We start from the raw sequence: 19,331 nt of genomic DNA on the forward strand, positions 1-19,331 counted from the left end.
ACCATTTCCTTTACAGTCTTGTGAATGAACAATAATTCATCTGTGTGAATTAGAGAAAACCTGAAAAACTTTGACTTGTTTGGGTGAAGATTGTGTTTCCAGACAATCCTGTGATTTGATTTGAGAGACGTATAAACTGGGAGGAGTTAAAGGAACAAACTGATCAGCTTAATTTCCAAGAAACATTAAAGAATAAACAGAATAAGCTCTTAAAGTAGTTTAATTCTTTGACTATATATTCTCTGATAGATTTACACACCTTCATTCAATGAACCTCACAGTACTTCAAATCTCTTATGATACGAGATTTACAGTTTGTGGAAAAATGATAATGTATCATTTATGTTAAAATACAATAAATATGACCAACCAATAACCTTCAGCCAATAACCCAAACAAACCCCATCACGACTGACAGTCATACAGTAGAAAAATAAGGCGCATAAATATAGCGATGGTGGTGTTGTGACGTGTGACGGACTGACAGTGTCCAGATGTCCTTCAGCTGCACGGACGGCTCCGGCTCCAGGATGTGTGCGGTCACGTGACCCTTCATCTGATCCCTGACCAGCTGTGAAGATACGACGTCCAGCCCGATCCTCGCGACGCAGCCGACTGTTCCTCACCTGCAGACACACACGATTACACTGAACCCCACGACCTCTGAACTCTTCATTCAAACCCCGAGCTTAAGGCTAAGGCGTTTCCATCATGAAGAGTAACCGGGTGAGAACATGCATGTGAACACACTCAGACCTGCTTCACTATTCACCCTCACATGAGCAGATCAAAGACATCATGAACCCTTCAGGATCTGAGACGGGAACACACACCTTGAGCGATGGCGGCAAGCCGGCTCTTCTCCTCCGGGCTCAGCTGCAGCATGGTGTGGATGACGGGCAGCAGCGCCTGACGTTCGCTGCCGGAGTGCAGGAAGATGAACTGCAGCAGCACGTTCTTCAGGTACTCCAGGTTGGCCACAGATTTCTCGCGCTCGTGATTGCGCTCCAGTCGACGCACCTCACTCTTCAGGAGCTGCAGAGAGTTACAGAGTTCAGACAGACGGATGGGAGCTGACCCGCACCATCACCAGCTGTGTGTGTGTGTGTGTGTGTGTCTCACAGTGATCTGCTCGGTCAGGACGGCGTTGGTGGCCTCGGTCTCGTGCAGAAGGCCGCTCAGGTGCTCCACGCTGCGGGCGGCACTGCTCAGCTTCACAGCCAGCTCCTCTTTACTGGGCTCCATCTGCCAGACAGCAGGCTCTACACAGACACACACACACACACACACACACAACCCTATAAAAACTACAGTATAATGTTTGAGGCTCTAAATGATGAACATGATCTGATAAACCAGTTTCACTTCATCAGACTGTGTGATCTATAAAAGACTGGTGTATCAATATGACACTCAATCACATGTGCAGACTGTAGATGTAGTTGATATTGTGAGGTTCAGCACTCATCTGTCTGCAGCACACTGATGTCTGTGAGCGGGGTGAGGGCGGTACCGTGTTTGAGGTCAGCAGAGGTCAGCAGCTGTTCCAGAGAGGGCAGTGGGGTCCCGGTGGAGGACAGCGACTCCGTCTCAGTGGTCTCCATGCCCTCGCCCTCCTCTCGAGCGCCCTGCAGGTCCACCGGAGGAGCGTCCGCTGGCTTCCTGTCCGCCTGACTCTTCCTGCCCTGATGCAGCAGCGCCGCACCTGCGCAGACAGAGAGACGGCTGAAGACCCGCTAAAGCCGCAGGTGTGATCTGATCCTCACGTGTGCGTCTCTTACCGGCGCTGACGGGCTCCTTCTGCAGCTGGAACATCTGCGTCTCCAGCCGGCTGACCTGCTGCTGCAGCGTTTCCACCGTCCTGCAGTGCTCGTCCTGTAGGTGGCGCATCTGCTCACGGAAGCTGCCGCGCAGAGCCTCCGTCTGATCGCTCAGGTGAGCCGCGCACTGGCCGTGTTCAGACTTCAGAGACACGTTCTCCGACTGCAGCGACAGCAGCCTGAGAGAGAGATGAACACAGAGTCACACAGAGCTCACAGAGCAGACTCATTTCCACTCTCGCTCACTCTCGCTCACTCTCGCACACTCTCGAGGAGTGACTCTGAGGAATGACTCTAGCACTCTCTTGCTCACTCTCGCACACTCTCGAGGAGTACCTCTGAGGAGTGACTCTTGCACACTCTCACTCACTCTCGCTCACTCTCGCTCACTCTCGCTCACTCTCGAGGAGTGACTCTGAGGAATGACTCTCGCACTCTCTCGCTCACTCTCGCACACTCTCGCACACTCTCGCACACTCTCGAGGAGTGACTCTGAGGAGTGACTCACACACTCTCACTCACTCTCGCTAACTCTCGAGGAGTGACTCTGAGGAATGACTCTCGCACTCTCTCGCTCACTCTCGCACACTCTCGCTCACTCTTGCTCACTCTCGAGGAGTGACTCTGAGGAGTGACTCTGAGGAGTGACTCTGAGGAGTGACTCTGAGGAGTGACTCTCGCACACTCTCGCACACTCTCGCACACTCTCGCTCACTCTCGCTCACTCTCGAGGAGTGACTGAGGAATGACTCTCGCACACTCTCGAGGAGTGACTCTGAGGAGTGACTCTCGGACACTCTCGGACACTCTCGCTCACTCTCGCACTCTCTCGCTCACTCTCGAGGAGTGACTCTGAAGAGTGACACTCGCACACTCTCGCTCACTCGCACACTCTCGCGGAGTGACTGAGGAGTGACTCTCGCACACTCTCGCTCTCTCGAGGAGTGACTCTGAGGAGTGACTCTCGCACACTCTCGCTCACTCTCACACACTCTCACACACTCTCACACACTCTCACACTCTTGCGGAGTGACTGAGGAGTGACTGAGGAGTGACTGAGGAGTGACTGAGGAGTGACTGAGGAGTGACTGAGGAGTGACTCTCGCACACTCTCGCTCACTCTCGCACACTCTCGCACACTCTCACACACTCTCACACACTCTCACACACTCTCACACACTCTCACACTCTTGCGGAGTGACTGAGGAGTGACTCTCGCACACTCTCGCTCTCTCGAGGAGTGACTCTGAGGAGTGACTCTGAGGAGTGACTCTGAGGAGTGACTCTGAGGAGTGACTCTGAGGAGTGACTCTGAGGAGTGACTCTGGCACACTCTCGCACCTCTCTCTGAGCTCGGCCTCTTTGCTGACGCTCTCCTGCAGGATCTTGTTGTGTCGCTCCAGCAGCGTGTCGTGCTCCGTCTGCAGCTGCTGCAGCTCTGCTGTGCTGGACTGAAGGCTCTGCTGCGTCTCCTGCAGGCGGCTGCGCAGCTGCTCCAGCACACACTCCATCTGCTCTCTGAACACAACACTACCACAGTCAGGAAGAAACTGAAACTAAATCAGCATTCAGACAGAAAGTGAAAACTAGTGCAGCAAAAGTGCAAATTATAACAAAAATAAATTGATTTTGGGCAAAGATGATGTTTCTGGTTTGTTCATGTCTAGTCAGCTGTTGAAATTACAGCGAAATTAAATAGTATGTTGTGGTGTGAATGATATCATCATGGGATTCTGTACAGTGACGCACTGATAAATCAGATTTTCAGTGTAAAAGAAAAACACATGATAATCATTTGTAGATGTAAACAGAATCGCACACCTCTCCTGTTTGAAGGCGTCTCCATCGCTGCGGGCGGAGCTCTTGTGTTTCTGCTGCTTCAGGACATTGTGGACTCGAACCTTATAACTCTCAAACTCAGACACCGTCGCCGCAAGATCAGCCTGCAGACAGTCACACAAGAGACCTTGAGAAATAACACATGAGAGCAGGTGCAGGCGAACGTGTCTAAATATACAGAAGCTCAGACGAACATCTCTAATGAATAAGATCATGTGATCGAGTCCCCTGAGCAGGAAACACAGACACATTTCCTCTCGCTCTGCTGGATGAGATTCATCAGGAGCCGCTGGGCCGACGGCCGAGCTATAATTGTGTTTAGATGAAGACATTAGCAAGTGTGCAGACTAGAAGACGACGACTGCAATGGAAAATCCATGAAAAACATCCGACTGTCTGAGCTTTAGTCAGTCTGCTGGAATGAGCAGAATGACAACGAATCCCCTGACAGTGTTTAAATGAGAGATCAGTAACAGAAGACATGAGATCTGGAGCACCTTGGCGGCCGAGCACTCGTCCTGCAGCGCCTTCAGACTGAGCTGCTGTGAGCTGGACGTGCGCTGGTGCTGTTCTCCCATCAGCCTCAGCTGCTCCTGCAGCCGGTGCCGCTCCGCCGTCAGCTCACTGCACTGGATCTGACACACACAGATCACGGTTAATTCAGTCAGCTGAGGTTTGTGAGTTATCAGTGTGTGTGTGTAACCGTCCAACCTTATATTCCTCCAGCTGCTGCTGATGGGCCTCCAGCTCTCCTTTCAGAGACGCCTGACTGATCATCTGAGCCGCTTCCTGTGGGGAGATTCACAACACATCAGACGGCCACGAACAACACCACGTCATCAACTTCTCATGAAGTTCTACTGTATCCGTCTATCTGTCGACCATACCATAGTACTGAGACTGCTCTCATTAGAGTTACTAATGATTTACTCTTATCATCAGATCGTGGTTGTATCTCTCTATTAGTGTTACTGGATCTTAGCGCTGCATTTGACACTATTGATCACAATGTTCTTCTAAACGGACTCGAAAATTATGTTGGCATTAGTGGAATTGCATGGTCACGGTTCAAATCATACTTATCTGACCGTTATCAGTTTGCAATAGTAAATGAAGAGTGGTCATATCGATCACTAGTTCAATATGGAGTACCGCAAGGCTCAGTACTAGGACCGTTGCTTTTCACTCTGTACATGCTACCCTTGGGAGATATCATTAGGAAGCATGGCGTTCGTTTTCATTGTTACGCTGATGATACATTTCCTGAAGAAAATGTGAATGGTGCTTGCAATGGCAAAACTCGGCACTCTTGATTAGCATTATGCTAACATAATTGCCGTCCTGCTAGGATGTTTTTAGCAAGATGCTAACATGATTAGCATAATGCTAGCATGATTACCATGTACCTAGCATGTTTTTAACAAGATGTTAACATGATTAACATGTTTTTCGCTAGCATTTGCTAACATGATTAGCATGATGCTAACATGATTAGCATGATGCTAACATGATTAGCATGATGCTAACATGATTACCATGTTGTTAGCATGTTTTTAACCAAATGCTAACATGATTAGCATGTTGTTAGCATCATGCTAGCATTATTACAATATTGCTAGCATGTTTTTAACACGATGCTAACACGATTAACATGCTACTAACATGATGGTAATGCATTTTTACTTGTTTGTGTCATGTTTAAACCCTAAGCTAATCACTATTAGCATGTAGCTATTCACTGCTAGCATGTGTAACATGTAGCAAGTCCAGTTTGCTAACATGATTAAAAAAAGCAAACCCCCATGTCTGTATGATGTTCTGATGCAGAGATATAGGTCTTGAAAAACGGTTGCTAGGGTACTCTGTTTGGTTGCTAGGGAGTGGCTTGGCAGCTGCCAATGATGATACTCCAAAGGCTGCTGGCCAATATAAACCAACCCCCATGATGATACTCAGCTCTATATTTCTTCGCTCCCTGATGAAACTTACCAATTCGCTAAATTAACAGAATGTATAGCTGATATAAAAAACTGGATGACCAGTAATTTCCTACTACTAAATTTAGAAAAAACAGAGATTCTAATTTTTGGACCGAAAACTTCTTCACGCAATAATCTAGAGTACTGTATAACACTTGATGGCTGCTCTGTTAAGTCTTCGTCGTCAGTTAGGAACCTGGGTGTGCTCTTTGATACCAATCTTTCATTTGAAGGCCATGTTACTAGCATCTGTAAAACCGCATTCTTCCATCTTAAAAATATATCTAAACTACGACATATGCTCTCAATGAAGAATGCAGAACAGTTAGTTCATGCGTTCATGACCTCGAGGTTAGATTACTGTGACGCTCTACTGGGTGGTTGTTCTGCTCGCTTGATAAATAAACTACAGCTCGTACAAAATGCAGCAGCTAGAGTTCTTACTAGAACTAGGAAGTATGACCATATTAGCCCAGTTCTGTCATCACTGCATTGGCTTCCTGTTAAACATCGTATAGATTTTAAAATCTTGCTAATTACTTACAAAGCACTAAATGGTCTATCTATTTATCTAAAATATGACAATTTCGACATTATTTCTTGTAATTCCGACTTTATAACTCGCAATTCAGATTTCAAACAATTCCGACTTTATAACTCGCAATTCAGATTTCACACAATTCCTACATTATTTCCAGCAATTCTGATTTTATTTATCACAATTCCGACTTTATTTCATGCAAATCCGACATCTAAAATATGAGTTTTCCCTATGGCGACTCCACATGTAATATATGAAAGTTGACGTGATGTTTCTAATTAAAGGCTAATTTTTCATAACTTATATTCAGAGCACGACCGCAGACACTGAATTCATGAGACTCACTTTTTGTTTTGCGTCTCCCAGATCTTTTTTTGTTTTGACCAGCAGTTGTTTCATCCTGGAGGCTTTCTCCTCCGTCTGATCCAGCGATATCTTCAGAGACTCTGAGGGAATCAGCACATAATGAGACTCATCAGTGTTTGATCCTGTGAGCCTCAGGCAGGCTCTTTCACCACGATTACAACATCAGCCGCACCGGCTGAAAATCAACACAGGAAACTTTCAATAGTACCAATCTCCTCGTTCAGACGCTGCTCTCGCTCTTTCTGTGTCTGTATGTGCGTTTCGTGCTCCTGCATCTGTCTGTCTCTCTCAGAGAGCTTGTGATTGAGTTCTTTCACCAGCTTCTCGTAGTCGGCCATCTCCATGTCCATCAGTGAGCTCTGCTGAGCGCCCTACAGCGGGAGGAGAGCACTCGTTACAACACTGACACATGACTAATCTATCCATCTGGGCATGATGGCCACAATAGGAGCCGAGCGGTTTGTGAACGTGCCTTTCTCAGCTGCTCGAGCTCCTGAGCCGTTTCCTGGAGCTGATGTTTGTGTCTGCTGAGCTGAGCTTGAAGCTCCTCCACCTCCTTGACTGCAGACTGATGATCCTGGAGAAACACACATCTTTAAAACTTCAATGGAAAAGAACAGAAAACATTCAAGGAACGCTGTTACGATTCCAGTACTCGTGTATAAAGTGGATTCTGCTGCCGGGGATGCATCAGTAAGGCTGTGAGAGGACAGAGATGTTCAGCTGTACCTTAGTCTTCTGCTCTCTTAAGAGCCTTTCTGCCTCCAGGTCTCGCTCCAGCCCACATTTCAGCTTCTGCATCTCCAGTATCTGTGACTCCAGCTGCGTGACGTTACTCTGCAGCGTCTCGATACGGGCCGTAAGATCCTCTCGTTCGGAGGACAGCAGCTCATGCTGAGGGAGAGGAACACAAAACAACCAGTCTTACTGATGTGAACAAAACCACAACTCATCCCAGAACTAGCTTTACATTTTTGCTCAATGTCTTTCAATCATGTACAGTGTTTTGGTGATGTTTAGTGATGTATGAAGTAGAGGTGTAGAGAATCACATGAACTATGGATAGGATCCACTAACATTTCACACACCTTCTGTCTTCATTTGTAACACTAAATCTCCCCGTCCATAAATCACACCTGCGGTCACATTATGGATGGATGGGTGTTATCGAGATACCTGCTGAACTGCATTTTGGAGACGTCTGGTTAAATCTTCATTGTGTTTGTTGGCCTGCTCCAGCTTCTCTCTCTCCTGATCCAGCAGCTCCGTCTGCTTGTCATAATCCACCATCAAATTCTACAAATATATGATTTGTAAGTGCTCTGTTTATTAAACACTAGCAGATCTCATCTGAAACTGTAAGTGGAGGGATGAACTCTAAACCTTGTAGTCCTCTGCTCCGTGGATGATGTCCTTCATGGATCTGGAGAGCCGGTCTCGTTCAGCCTTCAGCTGCTCCACTTCCTCTCTCAGAGCGACGGCCTAGTGCGACACACACGACTGAACAAACAGCACAACAGCTAACAGAGACTGGAAGAATGAAACGACGCCTCAAACCTCTTTCTTGCTGCTGTCCAGCTCCTTCTTAGCCTTCACAGCAACAGCTTTGATTTTGTTCATGCGTTCATCCTTGTCTTTGCTCTCTTTCTTCAGCATTTCTACACAACACAAGAATCATCAAGAACGTGAAAGGAAACGGCTCAGGCATGTAGACTCATGAAATTAAGAGTCTGACATGAACAAACTTACCTATTTCATGAGATAATTCTTTCATTTTGTCATTTTCATCAGACACCGATGACTCTTTGCACATCTGTAAATGGACAAGCGAAGAAAAGAAATGTAAGATGTCACCGTTACAATTTATAGAGTAATTCTGTAGAATAATTAAAAAAAAAACAGAGTTATGCATTTTTATGGAAACTTGTTTCAGCCAAAGAAAAAAATAAAGATAACTGCGACTTTATATCTCACAATTTTTACTATATTTCTTGCAATTCAGAGATTATAACTTGCAATTTTGACTTTATAGCTTACAATTCCAACTTTATAACTTGCAATTCAGATTAAGCAATTCCTACTTCATTTCATGCAATTCCGACTTTATAACTCATAATTCCAACAGTATCTCACAACTTTGACTTTATAACTCATAATTCTGACTTTATTTTTTGCAAATGAGATTATAACTTGCAATTTCGACATTATTTCTTGTAATTCCGTAATTTCATAATTTTATAACTCGTAATTCAGATTTCACACAATTACATTTCCCGCGATTCTGACTTTATTTATCACAATTCTGACTTAATTTCAAATAATTCCGACTTTATTTCACGCAAATCGGACATTTTAACTCGCAATTCAAAGATGATAACTCCAATTCCAACATTTCACAAAATTCAGACTTTATAACTCACAATTCCAACTGTATTTCACACAATTCAGAGATTATAACTCGCAATCCCGATTTTATTTCATGCAGTTCTAATGTGGTTGCTAGGCTGGTCCTCCATCAAGCCTCCTCTCCTCTTGTCTGTAGTTACGACTCCAGTCCCTCCTCTAAATTAACGTTATCCGACATTAAATGACTGCGGTCAGGTTTTTTCTCTGTTATTATACAGGTCCTTAAAAAATTAGCATATTGTGATAAAGGTCATTATTTTCCATAATGTAATGATAAAAATTAAACTTTCATATATTTTAGATTCATTGCACACCAACTGAAATATTTCAGGTCTTTTATTGTTTTAATACTGATGATTTTGGCATACAGCTCATGAAAACCCAAAATTCCTATCTCAAAAAATTAGCATATCATGAAAAGGTTCTCTAAACGAGCTATTAACCTAATCATCTGAATCAACTAATTAACTCTAAACACCTGCAAAAGATTCCTGAGGCTTTTAAAAACTCCCAGCCAGGTTCATTACTCAAAACCGCAATCATGGGTAAGACTGGCGACCAGAAGGCCATCATTGACACCCTCAAGCGAGAGGGTAAGACACAGAAAGAAATTTCTGAACGAATAGGCTGTTCCCAGAGTGCTGTATCAAGGCACCTCAGTGGGAAGTCTGTGGGAAGGAAAAAGTGTGGCAAAAAAACGCTGCACAACGAGAAGAGGTGACCGGACCCTGAGGAAGATTGTGGAGAAGGACCGATTCCAGACCTTGGGGGACCTGCGGAAGCAGTGGACTGAGTCTGGAGTAGAAACATCCAGAGCCACCGTGCACAGGCGTGTGCAGGAAATGGGCTACAGGTGCCGCATTCCCCAGGTCAAGCCACTTTTGAACCAGAAACAGCGGCAGAAGTGCCTGACCTGGGCTACAGAGAAGCAGCACTGGACTGTTGCTCAGTTTTGCATGTCATTTGGAAATCAAGGTGCCAGAGTCTGGAGGTAGACTGGGGAGAAGGAAATGCCAAAATGCCTGAAGTCCAGTGTCAAGTACCCACAGTCAGTGATGGTCTGGGGTGCCATGTCAGCTGCTGGTGTTGGTCCACTGTGTTTTATCAAGGGCAGGGTCAATGCAGCTAGCTATCAGGAGATTTTGGAGCACTTCATGCTTCCATCTGCTGAAAAGCTTTATGGAGATGAAGATTTCGTTTTTTCAGCACGACCTGGCACCTGCTCACAGTGCCAAAACCACTGGTAAATGGTTTACTGACCATGGTATTACTGTGCTCAATTGGCCTGCCAACTCTCCTGACCTGAACCCCATAGAGAATCTGTGGGATATTGTGAAGAGAAAGTTGAGAGACGCAAGACCCAACACTCTGGATGAGCTTAAGGCCGCTATCGAAGCATCCTGGGCCTCCATAACACCTCAGCAGTGCCACAGGCTGATTGCCTCCATGCCACGCCGTATTGAAGCAGTCATTTCTGCAAAAGGATTCCCGACCAAGTATTGAGTGCATAACTGAACATAATTATTTGAAGGTTGACTTTTTTTGTATTAAAAACACTTTTCGGTCCCACTTTATATTAAATGGCCTTAACTACTATGTACTTACATCAAAAAATAAGTACAATGTACTTATTGGGTTCATATTGAATTGCAAAACACTTTTGCTGCTATTGAGGAGGATACGGGTAAGGTTAGGGACAGGTTTGGTGGTATGTGTAGGTTTAAGGGTAGGGGTAAGGTGTAAGGGATGGGTCAACAGTGTAATTATAAATGTAATTACAGAAATTAATTACAGATGTAATTACATGCAGGTATTTTTAAAATATAAGTACAATGTAGAAACATGTATGTACACAATAAGTGCATTGTATCAAATGATTAATTTAAATGTAAGTACATAGTAGTTAAGGCCACTTAATATAAAGTGGGACCCACTTTTCTTTTATTGGTCGGATGAAATATGCTAATTTTTTGAGATTTTCATGAGCTGTATGCCAAAATCATCAGTATTAAAACAATAAAAGACCTGAAATATTTCAGTTGGTGTGCAATGAATCTAAAATATATGAAAGTTTAATTTTTATCATTACATTATGGAAAATAATGACCTTTATCACAATATGCTAATTTTTTGAGAAGGACCTGTAAGTCGAGGAAACACAAGAGTCTTTTTTTTTTCTTTTGGAGTAAAGGGGAACACCATAACGGCATGCGTGAGTCTCGTGGACATCTATCTGCTATTCTTTACTTCCACGTGCCAAACCCGGAAACATACATTACATGATCTGCTTAGAGATAAGATCTTGTTCACAAACAAGCCTGCATTACAATCACACAATACCTGTAGGTGGCCAACTTCTTCTTGGAGCTGAGATATTAGAGAGTCTTTGTCAGCAAGAACCTGTTGGAGCCTGTTGGCCTCGTGAACTTGTGCGTCCGTTTCATCCGCCAGCTCTTTTTCCTCTGAACTCCTGCTCAAGTCAGCCACTTGAGAAAGCAGGCTTTGGTTTTCTGCCCTCAGCTTCTCATTCATGGCTTGAATTTCACTCAGGTCCTTCTGCAGTCCCTCTGTGTCCAACACCACATCATCCAGACTGGCCTTCAGCAGGTGCTTCTCGCGGAGGAGCTCGTCGATGCGCTCCTGCAGCTCCTCCGTCGACTGCCTCGCGCTCTCCAGATCAGCCGTCCACCGCTCGACGCTTTCAGCACACTGCTGGGTCAGGAGTGCCTTCTCCTCCTGAGATTTAGTCAAGAGACGGTTTATGAGGGTTGAGAGATCAGCCGTGCCATCAACCTCGGTCTCGGAGAAACTCTGCCTGAGGATTTCAGCGATGTGGCCCTGAACTTCAGACAGATGCTCCTGACTAGCGTCCATGTCTCGCCGAAGGGCGTTTCTCTCTTCTGACAGGCACACAATCTGAGACTGCAGGAGTTTGATGGAGTCTTGACACTCCTCCTGTGTGGACTGAAGAGCAGAGATCTCCTCCTCGAGGGTCTTTATTCGCTCGTCCTTTTCCATGGTCTCCGACAGCAGCTGATTCTCTGCCTTGTGCTCACGCTCCACGAACCTCAGCGACTCCTCGAACTCTAACACAAGAGCCTCCTTGTGTTGTAGATTCCCTAGGAGTTCTTCTGTTTTGTTCCTCAGGTCCTCAAAAGGCATCTTGACCTCTTGGTCCGACATGTCCTCAGTATTTCTGATGTGCTCTAACTCCTGGAAGATGCTCTCGAGTTTCTCCTGCAGACCCTGAACCGAGGCCACGGTTTGCTCCTTCATGGCTTTGTATTGCGTTATAAAGTGCTCTGTTCTGTCTCGCAGATCCACTTGCTCACGTGTGATCTTGCTCTCATCTTCAGGAAGAGGCGAGTGTCTGTCTTGCAGCTTGTCGACAGCTTCTTCTGTCTGCTCTCGTTCAGCTCTGGAGCTAAAGCTAGTTTCCAGTTCCTTCGGGGCCTCCTGTGAGGTTTGGATTCTGCACGTCTCTCCGCTTCTGTCCGCAGACTTCTCACCACCGTCTTTGTTCATTTGAAGCTCATTAATTCTGAACTCTAGTTCTTCCTTCTCCACAGCGAACTCCTCTCGGACCTGCTTCAGCTCCGACTCCAGCTCCACCTTCACATTTCTAAGAAACACCAGCTCTTCTTGAAACATCATGTTTTGAGACTGCAAATCCTCCAGTGCCAATTTCAGCACGCCGCCCTCGTCGCCGGAGTCGTCCGAGGCCGGGAAGTCCGCTGAGAGTTTCGGAGGCCCTGCTCTATTGGCGTCCTCCTCTTCCTCCTGGACGTCCTGCAGGAAGCCCTCCTTCAGCGCCAGCTGCTCCGAAAGCTCGTCCTGAAGCAGAAGCAGCCGCTCTCGCTCCCTCTCGAAGTCCGCTGCGTTCAGCTCCAGCTGCTCCTCCAGGTATCGGACGTCGTCTTCATACTGCTTGTTTATTCTTTCGATCTCCCTCTGCAGATTCTCGCTCTCCTGCTGGGATTCGGTGAGGCTCATCTGGTGAGACTCCTTGAGCGCTTCGGTCGCAGCCGTCCACTGGTGCTTGGCTTCATCAAGCTCTTCTTGAGTTTGAGATATCTTGGACTCGTACTCAGAACAGGCTGTGTTGAAGCGAGCAGTGAGCTCAGCTGTATTTTTCTGCAGCTCTGTACACTCTCTATTTTTTAAGTCTAGCTCCTCCTGAAGAGCTGTTAATCTTCTCTCTGTGTCCTGAAAATACATGTTAACTAAAGTCAGTTGCATACAGTGGATTTTATGCTTTATTAAATGTGCTGTAGCTGAAAGGTTCAAAAAAGCATCACTAATGTAAGTCACCTGTGCTTGTCTCTTGAACTCCTCGTGCTCTTTGCGCAGTAACGCGAGGCTCTGTTGACTCTCAGCCTTCTCCTGCAGCACAGCGTTCATCCGCTCTGTCAGCTCCTGTTCAAATGAACCCAAACACTCAAACACTTCACTGGTACCAGAGACTTTACTTGGGCGGGCCGCCCAGGTATATTAACGGCCGCCCAAGTATATTTGGAGACACATTTTTGCTTTTATTATTTTTACCCTTTTATACTTTTATATCCGCCCAAGACAATGAGATGCGGTGGATATTTCAGAAAGAGCGCTGCATGTTGCAAAGGTGGCGCTGTTGCGCGTTCTACATGCTTGTGCTTCAGGCTGCTTCAAAGTGATTCTCAATCAATGAAAAGCACAGATTTATGCCAAGCGATTGCTAATGAACTCAAGTTGATGAACTATTACAATGTCTACTTTAAAACTATTTATTAAAAGGCCATAGACAGTTGTAAGGATAGACATTTCAAAATAAGAGTCCTGGTGTATTTCGGGCTTGTTTATAATTAAAAGTCACATGCCAAGTTTTTTTTTTTTTTACCCTTCAGGGCATTATTGGTATTTTGGTTACACAAATTGTATTTAATTTGATTTCCTTTTAATTCATAGTAAATTACTGTAGTCTCTCCACAGGAAGAAAAGATTAAGAACATTATTTGACACATATATTATTCATTATATAAATTTTACTAGTAAAATCTGTGTCCCATTCACTGAGAGAGGCACTATATGACAGCAAGGAGAACATAGGAAAAGGAGAACCATTTAAATGCTGTAATTTTGCATAATTTACAATGCATAATAAAGCACACATTATTTGTTGTTTGTCACATGTAGTAGACCATTTTTGTGCCGTGGTTACAGGAGGATTATCCACCCGGCTACCACCGCAAGTGTATTTCAAACCTGTGGGAAGCACTGGTACTGATCATTTTCATGTGCAATCATACCACTGCTTTGCAGGCTCTCCCAGCAGTACTGTATTTATTGTTTTTAGTGTATAAAGTTGACAGATGCCTTTCCGCCTTCAGACCTAATGTTTTTCAGCACTTTAAGGAAGGGTTATGCTTGCATTCACACTTCAGCATGATATGGCAACATTATTTGGCCTGGATTTCTCTGCTCAAATGAGGAGTATGAGGAAATGAAATGAAACACGTCACAGCATGCAATCATTTAAATAAGTGGTTTCATATTTCAGTTTGATGCTTGTGCTCTTTTAACATCACATGATTCATTAGAACGTTGTGATAAAATCTCTCAGTGTAAATACAAGTGTTGGTAAAGAGAAGAGAGCGGATCACCTGATCTACGCACCTGTACAGAGTTACTCACCTGGATAACTGAGGAGTCTGATGTGTCGGGAGCAGGATGCTTCAACGCCGCAACCTCCTGTTCTAAATCTGTTTTTTACAAAAAGTGATCACAATATTAAGATTTTACAAATATACATGTTTTTACAATAAAGAAGCAACTGTCATAACCTCACCTGTGCATCTCGACTTCATCTTCTGCATTGCCAATATCTGTTTCTTTGCAAACTTTATCAGATCCTCTTTAGACAGTGTGTCCAACTGTGAAGAGACAGAGGAGCACAAATCAAGCCCCAAATGATGAAACGCTTCTTGAGTTCACAGAGAGACGTGTTTAGCTGTTATAGTGCATTCAGATGCACAAGGTTCAGGCTTTTGGACCCCATTGACTGTACGGACAACAACAGCTGAAACACCCTGTGTCCCTCAAAGGACAGACATCACTGATGACAGAATTAAGTCAATTAAGACAACCTTTTGATGATGTGTCTCCTGTATATATAATTAACCTTCAATAAGACTTTCCTCTGGATTTTTTATTGTCATTATTATCAATGAATCACAAACAAACACGTACTTTAAGCAATATGATAAAATAGAAATCAACATTTCAACCTTAAATGTGCAGTTTGTTTTTGAGAAGTGTTTCAAATATGCTTATTATTGCATTTTTTAACCAGTTAAGTCAATATCCAACAACAATTTGGGACTAAGATTTGTGGGTTATTGCACAGATTAACTTTTCAACTACTAAAAATGCACATAAGTGATGGTGAATGTTATTAAATTATGTTAAAGTGTCATTTTCAGTCAAACACACTGAATACAGGAAGTGTCACTCAATGAAGGATCTCACCTTGGATTTGCCTGCCTGTCCTGCCGGTGACGTCACAGACTCGGGGTTCGCGTCATGCTGTGACGTCACAGACTCGGGGTTCGCGTCCTGCTGTGACGTCACAGACTCGGGGCTCGCGTCCTGCTGCAGGTGTGAGACATTAATAAGACAGTCTTACAGTCAGTGTGTTGATTATGATTGTTGTTTCGCTCTATAGAGGATCAGAGAAGCTGAAATCCCTCATACACTGCTCTATAATGAAGTTCGTGTATCATACTGAGGGATTACCATGGTATATCTGCTCAAGGCATCATTTAAATACCATGGTATTTATGAACAGAGTAATTAACAGCCTTCAGTTCTCTGGGAAATCATCACTAATGCTTTAGACTCTCTCTGTGCAAAGCCTCACACAAACAAACACATCTACCTGATCAACAATGAGACTCATTTGCATGCATTAGTGATAATTGTTGGTTTAAATCAGCCTCTACAGCAGCTTTATTCGCTCTAAGTGTTTGATCTTCAGCGACTCACCTCCATTCCTGCGCAGAATCACGACACACAGCTGCTCACACGGGAATAGTTGGGAAAATATCTCTTATTCTCAAATCCTGTGCGTGTAAACACATCTAACATCACTACGCTGTTACTTCCGCCTTCGTTACTTCCGCGAAGCGCGAGGGAGACATCAGCCAATAGCGTTCGTTTATCAACCCGGATGACCTCCACGTCACTGTTTGTCTCGGTTGCTACGGCTGTGTGAATGACATCTCGACTATCCAATCGGAAGGCTGCTCGTCCGGCGCTCCAACTGACCGGATTGGTTAGTCAGAGGAGGCGGGACTTTTCAGCGTTTGTTTACTACGAGAACAAAACTAGATACAGACCGATACAGACACATTAAATTCATATTCACAGCGAATAATAATAATAATAATTATTATTATTATTATGGAGGACAAGTGACCTTAATAAGGCCATGTACCTACCACTGTCCTTTTATTTTAAAAATGAAATATTTGATAAAAAGTGAGAGGTATAAAACACAAAACTGACCACAGATCATTCTTTCTAACCTTGATCTCATGCTTTCATTCCTGCTGTACAGAAACACAAGATCACTGCATTAACATGTAATGAGAATATTAGGTTTAATCAGAAGAACACAACAGCTGTGTTTCAGATGAGTACTTTAATAATCACTTCATTCACAGTCCAAAAGATCACAAGAGACTGTAGAAAATGACAAATATTTACATTTAAACCCCATTTATTAGCTGGTGGAGTCAGAAGCAGTGACCGTCACTGTAAACACACCTGTGGATCAGCTGTCAGTCATCAACCTCTGCAGATAATGATGAATCCCTCATTGATCTATTGACGGATTCACTTCCCCTCCTAACAGAATTATCAGGTTTATCAGTCAGACTGAAGGAGCAGATCCGGCGCTCAGCTGATCTCTGAACAGAGCTGAATATGAACTCATTCACACACAGCACAGGGCACGAGGAAACCTTCACATGTTCTGATAATGGTCCGTTTGGGACAGTCTGTCACTACAACACTGCAGATCTTAATTTCCTTTCCTGTGAAACGGCATCAGATGTGAAGGAGGAGGAGATGTCATTACATGCACCTGTGTTTCTCAATTACAGTAATGAGAAGTGTTCAACAACTACAAATCAGTGTCACTGTCAACACTGTTATGTGCTGAGCTCAGAAGTCTATATAGACTATCAAATATAGTGATAATAAGCTGAATCAGACCATACCCAATGGGATTTTTATGGCACCCATCTTTTATGATGTATTTATCATTATTTATTAAATGGGTGATGAACTGAGAAATCAAAATTTCCTTGATCTTTTGATATATAAGAGGTCATCGTACTATAAGAACCAAGCCCAGATAACGACTCATTGTGGAAAGTGCCTCTTTATGACGTAATAGTGCATCATAACTCCGCCTCCACTGAAGAAATCAACGCCTACTTCATCATTGCAGCGTTAGCCCCGCCCACTGGTGTGTCAGTGAGATGAGGAGGAGAGAAGAGTGATACAGGACTGAAATAACATTACCTTTCAAAGGATCCTAATGCAGGAATATGGTTATTTATTTTCAACAATGTGAATGTCTCAGTTGAGCTTTATTTATTTGTATTCGGTTCATTTCACTGTGGATTCTTTGGTAAATCAATCACATTTCAGTGCAAACAGACTTTTACGATATGGACTCGACAGTAATGCAACAACATGTCAGTAACTGTGTTCATTCTAATGCCTGATCTGATATTAATGATTCATGTACAGTCAGATGATCTTTGTCTGTGTATCAGTAAATCAAACCCGTGACTAAACGCTCAACTTCACCTTGATTCTCTTAGTAGGATGAAAATAATCTGTTATTTAAACCGTGATTAAATTATATATAAAGAACGCTCCCTTTACAGTTGCTGGAGCTGTCAATCAAACAGAGTTTATCAGTGACTCGCACCAAAACTCACGTTTTATTTAACGAATCTCTTTGCACTGTTAGTTATGATGAAAGCATTCGTTAGTGTGCAGAAATTGAGTTTCAATGACGAGATTCATGAGCTCAACAACATGTCTGTGATCAACTACAATGGTCATCACTGCAACCTTTCATGCCACGATCTCAATATAATGCAGCACTTTTCACGATTAGTTAATCTTGAGAGCTCCTGGATAGTCATGACTGTAGGGTGCTGCTCACAATAGAGACACGACAGCAGTCATCTTCATTGTTTCTCCAGGGAATGAAGAGACATTGACATGTTTTCAGAGGGAAAGACAGGAGCGGTAAATTATCACTGAATCACTGAGAGCTGGTTTAGTCAGTTCTTGTAAACTGGCTCTGGAGGAATGCCACTGTGTGTTTTCTTTAATCAGTGTGTGTGTGTGTGTGTGTGTGTTTCTTTAATCAGTGTGTGTTCACAGCAGGATATTTAGGGCGAGGTGAATGAAGTATCCCTGCGGGGTCATCACAGACAGTCCTGCACCTGTGATTGGCACTGAAGCACAATCAGACTCCAGCTGGTTTGGGGACTCACACTGATTAAACTGTGAACCTCTGTCTGTCTTCACACAACATATGACAGTACACCTGCCTACATACAGCTCATGAACGACAGAACCTGTTGGACAGTGTGGCTTACACTCGTGTTTTGCACTTGGCAGTTGTAAGTATACATGCGTTCCCTGCGAATCGAAGCTGACTGTGGCTTTGTTAGCGTGATGCTCTTGGTTTGATGATCGTCACGAGTGTGAGACTCAGAGATCAGTTCTCTCTTCTTCTTGAACATTCAAATGATTGTGAGTCTCACAGGCTCTGATTCCTTCATCAACCCTCCTTTTGTCTTCTTAATCTCTTGTTGAAGACAAGTACACAGTGCATCTGATTGTTTAAGAGGGACTGGTTTTATATCATACCTCAGCGACACTAAAACAAGCTTAACTGGCCATCAAAAGTGTCTCTAGATTTCAAACAGCATCTCCCAAACTCCATGGAAAAAGACTCACCTATTAAAAGAACATGATGAATCCTCCTGTAAAGCCCTGAAAGTCACAATATGATACTTGTTAAACTTGTAAATCAAAAACATTAATTCTTGATATTAACATCAACAATAATAACATCATTACTAACAGTGGGATAATAGTTATGTCTGTCACAATACCAACATTTCAGTACCAATACAGCTGTCTGAGTCTGTCTGCACTGAACACGTCACAGTGAACATTATAAACTGAACATTTGTCTCTCTGAACGGGTGTATTATGATGCTGTATAGTACTGAAGCATCTATTGTAACGTGTTGCATTAATATTTCACTCTTATAGTCACTTAGTTATTCCATTTTAAAATCTAATATC

The 19,331-nt window shown here is 43.8% G+C and overlaps 1 protein-coding gene across 3 annotated transcripts; it reads right to left on the reverse strand.

Annotated features, from left to right (window-relative positions):
* Positions 1-202: 202 nt before the first annotated feature.
* On the reverse strand, positions 203-16,131 carry LOC125269580 (GRIP and coiled-coil domain-containing protein 2). Of its 3 annotated transcripts, none has more exons than XM_048192509.1 (23): positions 15,972-16,131; positions 15,456-15,578; positions 14,776-14,860; positions 14,622-14,689; positions 13,263-13,367; positions 11,292-13,157; positions 8,295-8,358; positions 8,103-8,203; positions 7,929-8,027; positions 7,722-7,841; positions 7,275-7,439; positions 7,018-7,122; positions 6,754-6,916; positions 6,525-6,625; positions 4,371-4,448; positions 4,157-4,294; positions 3,642-3,763; positions 3,162-3,338; positions 1,782-1,999; positions 1,514-1,705; positions 1,123-1,262; positions 834-1,035; positions 203-626 (listed from the first exon to the last, which is right to left on the reverse strand). In XM_048192509.1, the coding sequence occupies exons 1-23, from the start codon at positions 15,975-15,977 to the stop codon at positions 553-555; spliced, it is 4,512 nt and encodes a 1,503-aa protein (XP_048048466.1). In that variant the 5' UTR covers positions 15,978-16,131; the 3' UTR covers positions 203-552. The 3 variants fall into 3 exon arrangements, with proteins under 3 accessions (XP_048048466.1, XP_048048467.1, XP_048048468.1); XM_048192510.1 differs by having other exon boundaries at positions 15,456-15,575; positions 15,972-16,118; XM_048192511.1 differs by having other exon boundaries at positions 15,456-15,545; positions 15,972-16,111.
* Positions 16,132-19,331: the final 3,200 nt, after the last annotated feature.

The sequence above is a fragment of the Megalobrama amblycephala genome, linkage group LG6, assembly GCF_018812025.1.
Source record: "Megalobrama amblycephala isolate DHTTF-2021 linkage group LG6, ASM1881202v1, whole genome shotgun sequence".
Lineage (NCBI taxonomy): Eukaryota > Metazoa > Chordata > Actinopteri > Cypriniformes > Xenocyprididae > Megalobrama > Megalobrama amblycephala.

Bases quoted from the DNA above. Each gene is read 5' to 3' on its own strand.
- LOC125269580 (XM_048192509.1), bottom strand. The intron at 14,690-14,775 runs GTGAGGTTATGA...TGTAAAAAACAG, and splicing joins GATGAAGTCGAGATGCACAG to ATTTAGAACAGGAGGTTGCG. The intron at 13,368-14,621 runs GTGAGTAACTCT...TCATTTGAACAG, and splicing joins CAGACTCCTCAGTTATCCAG to GAGCTGACAGAGCGGATGAA.